Source organism: Molothrus aeneus, chromosome 20 (assembly GCF_037042795.1).
Source record: "Molothrus aeneus isolate 106 chromosome 20, BPBGC_Maene_1.0, whole genome shotgun sequence".
In the NCBI taxonomy this organism is placed as follows: domain Eukaryota; kingdom Metazoa; phylum Chordata; class Aves; order Passeriformes; family Icteridae; genus Molothrus; species Molothrus aeneus.
Genome location: NC_089665.1, coordinates 11,344,242 through 11,357,605, shown reverse-complemented (window position 1 = coordinate 11,357,605; position 13,364 = coordinate 11,344,242). Strand labels below are relative to the sequence as shown.

The following is a 13,364-nucleotide window of genomic DNA, read 5'->3' as shown; positions in this document are numbered from 1 at the left end:
ATTGCGGCGGGCGGCGGCGGCGCCAATCCGGGGGCTCGGAGGGGGCGGTGCGGCGTTCAAACGCGGTGGCGGCGCACAGAGGAGCTGCTGCGGGGAGGCGGCGGCTCCGTCCCGATCCGGGTCCCGGTTCCGTCCGGCGCGCTGAGTGAGTACTGCCCCGAGCAGCTGCCAGAGCGGCCCAGTCGTGGCTCCCTTTGTCCGAGCCCGTCTCCTCCGGCTTTGGCGGCACTTTTCGCGCTTGTTGCTGCTGTCCCGGTAGGCGCAAAAACAGCACCGGCTGGTCCCGCCCAGTCCCGTTAGCCCCATGTGGCGGCGCGGCGGATCTGCCGCGGCTGTCGGCGGGGAGCACGGCCAGTGCCAGCAGAGCGGGCTGCTCGCGGCGAGAGCGGCTCGGACGAGGCGTGGGCCCGGGTGTGTCCAGGGGCCCGGCCGGGGGCTACCCCAGAGCGCCGTGGCCTCCAGAAGAAAGAAGGCACCGCGCTGTCCTGTGCAATACCTGTTTAATAAACAGATCATTGTAATCGTAGGACAGTAGCGGCGCTCTCTCTCATTTCAATCGGATTCGTTAACAAGTGAAAATCAAGAATGGAAAGTATATATGTTTAAATTATCATATGTCATATAGATAACTAGCATTTTAGCCCTTCTCACGAAAGTCTTTTGCCAGTAATAATCCTGTCTGTTTCACGAGTTACGTATCCACAATCATAACTGGGACTGAAGCAGAAGCCTTCAGCTAAGTACAGCAGGAGACAATAGCAGCTGTGTAAACTTGTCTCGCTGTGGAAGATTGTTTTGATTAAAGAAGGCAAAAATTTGGGATATCAGATATTGATCTGAGATATAAACCAAAAAAATGCACTCATAGAGCATTCTACCTCTCAAACTAGAGTTTTCCAGGGGAATTGCAATACAAGGCTTCTTGGTGGACTTGAGCAAACCTAAATAGCCTTAAAAATCAACCCCGTTCTCTTTCAAGACTCCAACTAAAAGTTAAAAGTCTGCTCAGCTCTAGTTTTCTTGTTTCAGGCAAGTGTAACCAAATATATTCTGCAACAGTTTCAATTTCTCTTTTTTTACACTGCTTTGTACCTTGTTCTGCCTAAGCTTTGCTCTCATTTTCATTGTTTTAGAAATAAAGTTGACCAAAAACTGGAACAAGATGGCATCTGTGCTCCAAAATGTCAAAGCAACAGTGGCGTGGAGGAAACACCGGCTCCTACCTGACCTCAATGAGGATGAGAGCCCTGTGCCTGATAAATTCAAGAGAAGGGCCTCTCTGAGTTCTCTCAATACCATTCACATGTCTTTAAGGAAACGGGTACCATTAAAGCCAGTCGAGTTGAATTTTCGCGTTGATAAAACCCCAACTAGGGAAAGTCTGGAACCAAGGCAGAGGTGTCAAACTCTTCAGACTATTAAAAGAACAGCAAAATATGCTTTTGGAACAGTGTCCCAGGTATTTTGTCTTTGCAGTAGAACATAGATAGAGTTTAGTTTTTGCTTCAACTCCAGTACTAGGATTTCTGAATTTTGTACTGAGTGCTGTATTCCAGAGAGTCCATTCCCACACACTTGCACAACTTAGTGTTTGTCTCATAGCTACTAACTTTTAAAATCTTTAATATCTTTTTCTAAAGTATAGACAGGCAAATTATGGATCTGGCAGAACATGGAGGAAGGTGAAAACAGTTTATTTTGTTATAAGAGCTTTTCCCCTCCTGTATTTAATCATATATGGCAGAACAGCCTTTACACAGAGGAAATTGGGTAGAAATTGCCATAATTTGCAAAGAATTGTTACTGAGAAATGTGCAGCATTTTGGATTTTTTTTCTTTTATTTATTCTCCTGTACCCATACTATTTACTCGCATGTTCTTCATTATAGTTAATCTAAATTTAGACTGACAAAACCTGCTACAAGGTAGCAGGGTAGCAGATTCAAGCTTGCACTTCCCTTTCTTGCAGACCTTGGATTTTTAAATGCATGCGTTCTGTGTTGTGGAGCCTGAATTTTTCCAGCATAAGAGCAGCAAGAGCTTTGTCCAATGCCTGCTCTGAAGTCCTTGATGAGTGTCAAGGGTTAGGGAAGCAAGAGATTCCCTATGCAAATGAGTACAGAGGTTGAGATGCATTCATGTTAGTTGAAACCTGATACGAACATGGAAGCTAGTAATTCAGCCCAAATATTCCTAGCCCTCCTGGTTCCAAACTCATGGCTAATTGAGTTCATTTAGCCTAACATGTCTAATGCTTCTTTCAGAAAATACAGAAGTCTTGCCAAAGCCCAGTTCGCTCAATGGTGACCGGTCCAGCTGAATCCATCAGCAGAAGCCGTGCGACCAGTTCTACCAAAAAAAGAACTGCTACACCTCAAACACCTTGCTATAAGAGTGTTACTCCAGCAGCCAGTTCCAAAGGCACTCCAAAGTCCTGCAAAAGGGCCTTGCTTGGGCCAACAAGGGTGTCAAAACATAGAGAATGGAGGGATTTCTCATCCTGGCTTGGTAAAAATGGTTTCTCTCTCCGGAGATCCAGAAGAGCAGCAGCACTGAAGAGCCCTTATTCATCTCCTGTTCCTTCCAGCAGAAAGATGTAAGTCACATTCTTTTGTAAACTTTTTTTTAAATTTTTTTTTAAAATTTATTACACTGATTAGAGTATCTGATAAAGTGAAAGGCAAGGTATGAAGTTTTCTATCCTATTCCCCTGAAGCTGTGTGCTGCTTGAATAGTTAAGAAAGTAGTTCCAGCTCCCTGTATAGACAGGGACTGAGCTATGCGTAAAGCTGAAACATAAAAAGTAATTTTTTCTTAGAGACGTACCTGAGCTTTTTGCTGGTGCCTTTTGGGTAAAGGAAAATGCTCAGTATCTCACTCTGATTTAATTGTAACTTTTCCAAAGCTGCTATTTGTATTCCAAAGATACCAGGAATACCTCTGCTTATGCGGAGTTCTTTATATAATGTAGAGAGATTCGTGCCTCAAAGAACAAACACAAATTAGATCAAGAGTTGGGAGCTAGGGAAATACTTAATAATGTGCACACAGGTTTTTCTTTTGGTCGAAGTCACAAGAAAGGTTAAAGCTAGAAGTTGAATCCAAGCCTTGTGAACCTGAATCCTATGTCTCAGTTGGAAGATAGCTGTTCGGGGGATGAATGGAGACGTGAAGCAGTTGGCCAATGGAATTAAGAGTATAATTTCCACGGCCCTAAACTTCTCTGGGTAAAGTCTAGAGGTAACAAGAGTGGTACTTCAGGGAGAAGGCTTGAGTACTGTCACCTAGTCAGCCTGTCCTGTTTGATCTGTAGCAATGACTATTCTGTTTGCAGAGAGTTTGACTGTGAGCTGGAACTGGTCTCCTCAGGGATTTGCCAGTTGAAGCGTATCTCCCAAGCATTTGATGATGCCATTGTGAAAGAAGAGAGGTAAATACTGCTAAGTGTCCCTCAACTTTACCTGCCACCTGAACATAGCCAATTGCAGGCCAAGTAGTCCCTGTAACTCGGGATTAGGAATAGTTGCAGAACTTTTTCAAGTGTAATGTAGTATATCCGTTTTTTCTTAAAGATACCTGGGAAGTTTAAATCTGCAGTTGGATTTGCAGCTTCTAAAACCTGCCAAATGCTCTACTTGTCTTCAGTTTCCTTGTTGTGGAAGTCAGATTTTTATCAGAAGGAGCCTACCTTTGACCTTGTGTGAGAACAATACCTCCCTGACTCTTGTGTAAAAGAGGTGCCAATCCAGACTGGGGGAGGAGGTGGGAAAATTCCAGTGTACGGGTGCAGTCACTGATGTCTGCACATCCATTAAAAAAACCCTTTTATTAGGTAGCATTATGTTAACAAACAGTCCATGGTACCCAAATGAAGAAACCTCTTATAAAACACCTTGTTTAATCCGCAGGGTGGTAGGCTGCTGCATTTGTGAAGGTTATGTCATTCTGAATTAGACATATTAAGAAAATAAAAATTAAAGGTCAGAAATCTTGTCATAGGGTGATTCCCTAAACTTCTTCCTCTCTTAGACCATGTAAAGTATTCAATAACTAAATGTCAATCACCTCAAATTCTCTAAAGAGAGTTTAGCATCAAGTACTTTACTTACAAAGAGGTAAGGGCTTAACATCTCAGATAATTGCAAAAGTTTGTACCAATGGGACCATGTCTAGATAACTATAGGTTAAAACTTGTATCAAGTTAATTTTATCATACCCACTGAAAGTTCACTAAATCTCACTCCTAATATTCTCCCATCTGCTAGTGATGTGACAGTTTCTCTCATTCGTAACTGAAGATTGTAGCAACCAGGTAAAGTAGTTGTTTACTTACCTTGGCTATGCCTGCATGCATCTGTGGGGAGAAAACCTGCTGTTTATAGAGAGAAAGGCTTATTATCTCATGCTTCTTTCAGGCAGTATTATGTAGAACCACAGGGTTCTTCCTTCATATTCACTGTGGCCATCTCTGCTACAGCAGATCATTGTGCAGTTGTAAAACTTCACCTCTAAATTGTGGATTAGTGAGTCCTTATGGGTTCACAATGAACCTCCTATGCAAACATCAGCTTTTCTCACTCCAGACCAAAAATGACTAGTACTAATCTTTTTGTCACTCAGGTTCAGTTCTCACTGGTTACTAATGATCACAAAGCATGAGAGAACCAACCATTATCCTGAGCTGTCTGATTTTACAGCCTTTCTTTTCCATCCCTCGAATTTTCATAGCAGTTTAGTCTATGCTATCACAATTAACAGCAGCTCATAATTGTATTGGTGGCATTTTTAAACACAGCAATTGTACCCAAGTGGATGTGAAATAAATATCTTCACCCATTATGTTGGAATTGTTCTTTTTGTTAGAGGGAAAGGTACATCCTGAATACTATGTCCCATTTTAGCAATGAAGACAGGTGCAAGACACTTCGTTGAACTTTTCAAGAAAAATGAGAGCAGTTTCAAATGCTGGACTGACGGTTTGAACAGTCATCTGTACTGCTTCCACAATTTGGTCCAGTACTCCTGCATGTGTAGATGCATACACTGTGCTCTGTTACTGCCTAGTTGCCTACTGGAATAATTGTGAAATGAACTTTTTTGGAGGTGCCTTTAGTCTTACATGAGACTTTCTCTTCTGGTATCCAATTGCCATGAGTTTTAATGTTAGTGCTTCGTTTTCATTTTTTTCATGATGAAGCAAATCTTGATCTCAAATGATTGTTTCCAATTCAAAGTATTGTTCTAATGTTTTGCATTTTAATGAATTAGATTATATCACAAGAAATGCTCCTGTTGCTAGTTAAAATATCACAGTACTTCATTTGTGTACTTGCCATTTATGTTCACTGAAGATAACAAAATATTTTCTTGCTAGTGTTTAGAACAGTTACACAGTGAAAGTGTACCAGACCTCTTCCTTTCTCCCATCTGTTTTCCAGCAATTTGTGGGATAACCAGTTGATTAACTCTACTGACTTCATGCTGCTAATGGTAATCCTGTTGTTCTTCTTCAGGCAACAAGCAATATCAAACTACTACTATCTAACGGCACGAAATTCACAGTCTGTACATCGATCCCTGAAACCATCTCAAGCTATTAAAAGGCAAGCTAAGAAACTCCATCAAGCACTTGGTACCTAGACAGAGATGGCTGTAACTATTTTTTCATGTTTCCAAGTTTATGAGCATATATAAGGGAGAGGTCTGAATAGCACCTGAAAGGCTGCACTCTATACACTTACTTGAGCCATTACACTTTTTTTTTAAATGAAACAGCTCAGGACTTTCCTTGCTTTCTCTTTTCTAGTAAAGAGAGGATCAAAATAGTACCAACCACAGTGTATTATCCCTGCTGAGATGAGGGAACTGTATTGAAACCGTATTTCATAAGGCAGTAAGTACTTAGAAAATGATGCTGAACTGGCCAGTAAGAATGGCCAAAGCAAGGGTTTATGATAGACTTATGAAGGATAATCCTAGGTAAGAGTAGTGCTTAAATTGGTATCCAGCAGCCACGAGATTTAGCACAAATACTTTCCATGCAAAAAAGATTGGTCTATTATTATGAAAGCCTAACTTGTTGGGGTTTTTTTTGTTACTAGCAAACTAAAGTTATTAATCATGTTAGCTGGAAGTTAATAAAACAGTAGTGGCTTCTTTGAGTTCTAAGCAAAACTGCCATTCCAAAGCAACAGGATTCTGTGGAGTCACTCATGCCCCAAGAACAAAACCATTTTAGGAGTCTTACTTCATGGCCTTAAGGATTAGCAATCTAATCCTATCTTAGGTGGTTTGGCTCCAGACAAATCAGATCAACTTTGTAATTTCTTACTGATGCTTTAGATAGCATCTTGGCAGTTGACTTAAACATCGCTTTTGTGCTGCATCTGTCTTTTAGTTATACACAGAAATTTGTTTCTACAATTAATGTAACATCTTGTAACTGCTCTTATTAGCTAGTATCACAGTGGAAGTATTTTGATTATGTATACTTAGCATTTGATACCTTATTTTGCTTCTAATTACTTTTAAAAAAATTAACATTCATTTGACAAGCCCCTTTTTTGGTCTGTCATTCAGTATAACAAAGTTTAGTCTTTCACATGAAAACAAAGATTTGTCAGGCTTTTAGAATTCAATAGCAGGGCTGTTTTCCATGGTAAGCTTTGTGCAGGCTTCTCCAATTATGTTCACTCTAAAATGAACTTTCAAACAAAAGACTGATTTGGGAAACTTTGCTCTACTTGGTAATTTTTAAAATGTGCATGTGACCTAGTAGCTCCAGTGTTACTAAAATTTTAATGGTATCAGGTATAAATATGAAAAGCATTCAATTATGATTTAAGTATTGATTTTTAAACTTGCTCCAAATTTTTCTTTTTTTTCTTGTCAAATGAACCCATTTTAAAACATTTAAACAGTTAATGAGGCCTGGAAATATGAAAGCAACCCTTCCAGCCTGAAGACTTCTAGACTTTCAGAGGACTTGAGAATTTTAGCTTGTGTTATTTCTTCATCTAGTGTTTGTGTGTGTTTTGTGAATTTTTTAACAACTTTTCTATATGGAAGTATAAGTATAGTATCTCTACGTTGTCCTTTGTATGTCCTGAAACTACTTCTATAAAGCTTTCACAAATTCTCATTAGTGAAATGCCTTTTTCTATGACTTTTGAAAAGGAAGGAGGGTTGGAGGTTTTTGAAAAGTTGACCTCCAATCCAAGTATTATTTCAGACAGATCAACCAGCTTCTATTTATAATGTTTCCACCAGCTACTTGGACATGTACAATCATGATCCAATATTTCTCAAATTACTGGTAAGAAAAATCAGTGACACTGTTTGTTTAAAGGTGCAAGAAGGTTTTATTTAAGTGGCTAATCTGTTTTAAGATTTTAAAAACCAGCTCACATCAAAATCTATAGCAGTTGTAGAAATCTTACTCCTTATTTCATATTAAGAAATTCATTATTGTACATTTTTGAATCTTTACAAGGCAGCCATAAGAAATATAAACATTTGTCACCAGATAGAACCTTCTCACTGACAATATTTAAAAGGATGCACTTAATAAAACTATAGACTGAAAGAACACCTACAATTTCAAGTTTCTTTGCGTGAATTCAGTTGTAAGGGGACTGCCCCTTTTCACCCCAACAAATAGAAAAAAAAGTTATGCATAAGACTTGGGGTTCTGTGAGAGGACTGCCATTCTGGGCTGTATACCAGTCATCCAGGTATAACACTACCTTTCAGACTTGCTATCTGTAAATCATGTTTCAGTGTTGCAATCTCTAATATACCATCTCCCACCATGTCACATTAAACCTGCCTCTCTCTTTTTCCCCTCCTATGTTCTATACGTCCATACAAATGACAAATGAACTGTGAAATTCATCTCCCCCAACTCCCCAAAATTCCATTCAGTTTCAAGGATAGCTTATTGAGATTAATACAAGTAGTGGGTAAACTGTAATAATCTCTGTTTGGGCTTGACCTAAAATGAGTGAAAGAGCCAACACATGACTTCAATTCCAGTGTCCATGCACATGATTCTAGCTGTTCCAGGCCTTATTTCTGAAAAACAAATATTTTCATCCAGAAAAATGTGTTATTACTTCCATTCTTTATGGGGGTTTTGAATTTAGGCTTATCTATAGGAACATATCGTTACCTTGAGTGCCTAAACATAATGGAAGTCTTAATTACCTTCACAAACCCACAATTTCTGCTTAAGCTTTCAATACAGACCATGAGGAATCACTGCTCTTAGAGAAGCTGAGAAGGTAGGCTGGAAAGTTTTGTGTGTATAGGAATTCTATCCTCAGCTCCAGATGAGGATCAAAGTGCCACTTTCTCCCCTGCATGCCTGACATGAACAATTCAATGCAGAAATCTTGAGTTCAGATGCCACAAGTCAATCTCTAATCAGAAAAATCATAAAATTGTGGTGCATAATCGTCATCTCTCCATTATCAAGCCAATGAGTTTACTAAAAAGATATCCATGCTCCAATCAGCTAGTCCTATGATGATGTACTCACCTTTCTGCAGCCTAGATGGCAATAGGAAAAAAAAAACTGAGGAAAATCCTACTTGTTCAGTAACAACTGTTGGACCTACACATTTTAAAACATAAAATACCTACTGGTTTCAGGTATTGTTTTAAATGCTTATAAAAAAAGCTTTTAGCAAGTTTAAAACAGAAATGGTATAGAAAGAAGGGAAAAAGTTTTCCCTCTCTAAATTTATTCCATAAATTATACTAAAGATTCCATGATGATACTATAGATCTAAGTATTGAGGATTTGTTCAATACACGCATTAGTAATGTCCTGGCTAAAGAAAGACTGCAATGTATAAACAGGACAACTTGTTCACTACTAATGGTAAACAAAGGCTATTTTGCAGAATACTGGGGCTTCTGAAAAAAATGTCTTTGTCCTGCATAAACCAGGGTGTGTAATTTTTTTCCCTCTAGTTTACTGATAATTCCACTTCTACATAATCAGTGAAAGTTTTAGCTGTTTGGAAGTGACTTCCCTAGGTATAGAGGAAAAAGTGAAGTAATCTGTATAAATTAAGACTAGTTTAATGTAAACAAATAAAAATGACAGCTCTCATGAACCCCAATGAATAAGGATTACCAGTACTTTGTCATTTTTACACCTAACAGAATTTTATGCTGAATAGATACAAATCATGCCACAAAACTAAACAGGAATACTTTGGTCAAGCAAAAGTCTATACCAAGAGCACTAGTGTACGCAAAGAAAAATGTTATTCAAAATAAGCAGATTTGGATTAACATCACTATTCAATTCTGCAATCTATACAATGATATCGTGTTCCAAACCTACCTAGCTAGACAACAAAATTGGACAGCCACTGTTGCTGTGTTTGAGTTGGTTTTGTTTTTTTTGGTTTTTTTTGTTTTTTTTTTAATGTGTATTGGTTACAAATTTGCTGTGAAAGCAGAACCAAAACTAGTGTCTTCCAGTAGCTATACACACATACACACAGACAAAACCAAAACACCACAGCTGTGAAGGTGTGTTTTCACAATATCTCAAATAACTCTACCACTGCTATTAATCACAGCCATTTTTTACAGTAATTTAAAATGGATCCATATCAACAGGACAAAGAAGTAAATGCTTCCAACTGTGGCATACTTGTACTGTACCCTTAGTACCCACTGGACTAACAATTTTGCATTTTACAATTTCATTTATGCTTCCTCCATTCAGCACGCTAAAAGAATGTGCTTTTCTGTTACACACTGGAGGCACTAAACAAAAGATGGTGCTGAAACAACTGATGAATGTAATGTATGTTCTGTGGGCACACCCACCTGACTTCACTGTCCCTTTCCCTTCTGTGTATGCTAAAACACTTTCATAGTCTGTGTAGTTTAAGTTAAGTGCTGACTGCACAGAAACTGCAGCAATGAGGATTTGAAATCAAGAATAAGATGACTGTAGGATCAAACTTACCCTCAGCAAATGGCTTCCTAGGGGACTGATCTTCCATGAAAACACAAGTGGAACTGAAATCCTATTGCAAGCTGAATGCCTGTGAATGACTGGATGCAGTTCCATGTGGACAAAGCGTGTAACTAAGAAGCCTGTGTCACTATTTTGCCAAAGTGCACAGCTGGAGTGTGGGATCACAAGATAAACCATTCTAGCCATGAGCAATCAGCAGTGCTGGAATTATGCAAATGCCATATAAGCTCTCATAAATTGTATGAAAAAGTTAAAGGGAGAGTATTTTCAGCTTGATTTTAATGCCATGTGTAGAAACTTTGAAATTGTTACCACACTAAATCATATACGCACATGCACGCACACACACTTGTTTTACTGCTATTAGCTCCTAATATTCTTAAGGGAAGGAAGCACAGTGACTGCTGTAAAGGTGACCCAGCTATTAATAGAAATACACAAAATCGGAGTCTTGATGATATGAAATCCTGTAAAATGACATTATGTCTCCAAGAGTAAAAGACAGCCCTTTATAACCTAGGAGATTTTTCTAACCTTGTACTTAGACACTATTTCCTTCAATACAGTCACAGAATTACACACAGATCCCTCTTCTGAAAGGAAGTAGACCTTTCTACTACAGCAATTGAAAACAAAAAAATAGGTTTTCAAGTCTCTTGGGTGATAGAGGTAGATGGCTAAAACAATGGTAGCTTTGAACAGGAATAGCGATTACAGTCAGGAGACATGCTAAACAACATCCAATGATTAAAAAGAACTATTCGATCAATCAATTTAGACCCCTCATCAAACTTAACATTTTCCTATTAAGTTCCTCTCACAAGCCTTGTATTCCCATGCCTATTTAAAACTAACAAGCAGGAGTGTGCTAACAGTAAATTCACTAGAAGGAGATGGAGGCTGGTGCACCTGTGCAACCTCTTCACGGTGCAAAGCAGAGAAGAAACGGACTATGTGACTAGAATTAATACATGCAGTGGGCTGAGACAGAACATGGAATAATTCCTCCAACTTCATGGGTTCAAGAACTATGATACTACTGGGAAAGCATTTGTAAATGTTAAGAGTGTTTCAATGTAGTTTGCAAGCTAGCCCCTTGTAATGTATTTACCTGCTCTCAAAGAGTGTTTGCTACCAAACATTTTACATCTTTCCTTAATCTTCAGCAGAGATAACCGCTTCCCCTAAAGGAAGCAATAGGAAAAAAAAAAAACCAAAACAACCAACTACTGATGTGCCAGAGATATTTCAGGAAGTTTGAAATAGGTAACTGACAATCTTGCCAAGTAATGTCTGAAAATATAAATCAAACATCTCCACTTATAACCTATTTTGCTGCCTCTTAAGGCAAAAGCTACTCTCTTACACCATTCCAAAAGTCCACTGAAACTTCATGGTTAACAGAAAGTACTGACTTACTTTACTTCTGCACTGTCTTAATAGTTTTCCATTGCATTTATTGTTTTACATGTTAACTTTCAAAATCATTAACCGACTTGGTGAGTGACTCTGTCTGGTCTAGCAAAACCTGAAAGGGGGATGGAGAAGCACCACACCATCTCTGCCCCAATTCCCTGAAATAAAAAACAAACAACAAACCTGAAAAAGGAATGTTCTTTTGACTTCAAGCTTTCTCAGTGTCAATAGTATGTTTTTAACTCTAAAAAAAAGGGGGTAGGGGGTTTTATGTGCACTTGTAACTTCATTGTAGGTTTTAAAACATGCGTCAGTTCAGTCATTAAAATTCTCTTGATGAATTTCCATGGAAGTATCTGCATGAAGAATCTGCAAACTGCTACTATGTTAAAGTAACTATAATAATCTAGAAATATTACTACTTAGGGAAAACATCACACATTTTACTTCTAGTAAGTCCATTGAGAGATCAGAGAGAAATTTAAATCAGCAGAGAAATGTCTATGTGGCACCTGTATTTTTGCATGTCCACTCTTTGAAGCTCAAATGCTATAATTCTGAATGCTACAGATTGTCTTAATGCAGAAGTTGCTGTTAAGCATGAGAAGGTAAACAATTTATCAATTTACTTAATTAGTTTTTTTCCCCTCCAGTGTAAATATTCTAGTTCGAATAATTAAAAAGCAATTGCTCTGAAGTTTGCAGATCACTTAGTAAAACGGTTTCTTTTAGCTTGCCCTCTTAGGATCTGACTCTCTGACTGAGATCATCAGAGCCATCTTCTTTGGAGCAGTCCACACAATTTTTGCACAGTCATTGAGTTCCACAAACAATGTGATCTTTGTACAGTTGCACACTACTTTGGTTACAACAACACTAACTGTGTTCAAACTGTGGCTGACATATTTAGTTTTAACATGAAGTTTTTATGTTTGGTTCACAAGTGAAGTTCTCGCATTTATTTGTCCAGCACCTCACACAAAGGAGAGTGCCCATGTTGGAGTCTATTGACCAACACTGTAGGCTGAAAGGAAACCTTGGGTTTAAGGCACCCAGAAAGCATCTTGTTGTAGAAGTCCTAACCACCTGTTATTGTAGCTTCTGCTGCTGCTTCCCTTTTATCACTTTTATTGAAAAGTGAAGTGGAAACAGACATGACTACTTAATGTTTAAAGTGTAAACCTCCTCTGTAACCTACAGGACCTACCCTTGATGCTGGTTTGGGTGCAGCTAATTAGCTGATACCACAATCCTTCTGAGTAAAATCAGTATCTTTTCCTCTTACTGCACATATTATATTTGTTCCCAAAAATAACCTGTTGCTATGATGACAAAACTTGTGATAGTTTTAGATTGTTTTAAACTTCCCCAATAAACATGATAAGAGGAAAAGACTGGAAGTGCCCCAGTTGGTGTAAGAAGGCAGATTTCAGAACAGGGAAGACTCCAAGGTACAAATTCCTGTCCACTTCTCTTAATTTGGAGCTGCCTAAATACTACCTTTCAGGCATGCCTACAAGTTTTATGGGGTGCACCCAAAATCTACAGTCCCAATCCTCCTAGGGAATAGACTCAAATTTGTGAACTCCACCTCGAACCCAAGCAATGGAAGGAAAATGCCTCTCATGATCTTTGTCTGATTCAGGCTGGCTCTGAGCACGCTCTGGCTTGGGGTTTAAGGAAGGTGGGTCAGGTTGCTGCACAGACATAGTCCTGCGGAGGTGGTTTCTCTTGCGCAAAAACTCAGGCTGCGAGTGGAGGCCAAAGCTGCCTTTTCTCAAGATCATCCGAGAGTTGTTTTTTTTGGGTCGTGAATGGAGACTGAACTCCAGCGAGGCCAAGTGGGCTGCATAACCTTCACTGAGGAACTGAAATAGGAAGAAAAGAAGGGAGTGACAAATTACTGCTGCCTTGACCAAGGAGTGCTATGAGGTATTAAGTTTTG

General features: G+C 39.0%; 2 protein-coding genes across 3 annotated transcripts in view; one reads left to right on the top strand and one right to left on the bottom strand.

Annotated features, from left to right (window-relative positions):
* Positions 1-13,364, bottom strand: part of PITPNM3 (PITPNM family member 3) — a 47,005-nt gene that overhangs the window by 2,075 nt on the left and 31,566 nt on the right. The window contains exon 19 of one of the 2 annotated variants that reach the window (XM_066563621.1): positions 13,011-13,287. In XM_066563621.1, the coding sequence (XP_066419718.1) occupies positions 13,011-13,287 (277 nt within the window). Of the gene's footprint in view, positions 1-7,337; positions 13,288-13,364 lie in introns of those variants that run through there. The other variant, XM_066563620.1, reaches the window with a different exon arrangement.
* On the top strand, positions 1,163-5,827 carry PIMREG (PICALM interacting mitotic regulator). Its single transcript, XM_066563690.1, has 4 exons — positions 1,163-1,459; positions 2,265-2,596; positions 3,335-3,430; positions 5,514-5,827. Exons 1-4 carry the CDS (start codon positions 1,163-1,165, stop codon positions 5,638-5,640), a joined length of 852 nt encoding a protein of 283 aa, XP_066419787.1. The 3' UTR covers positions 5,641-5,827.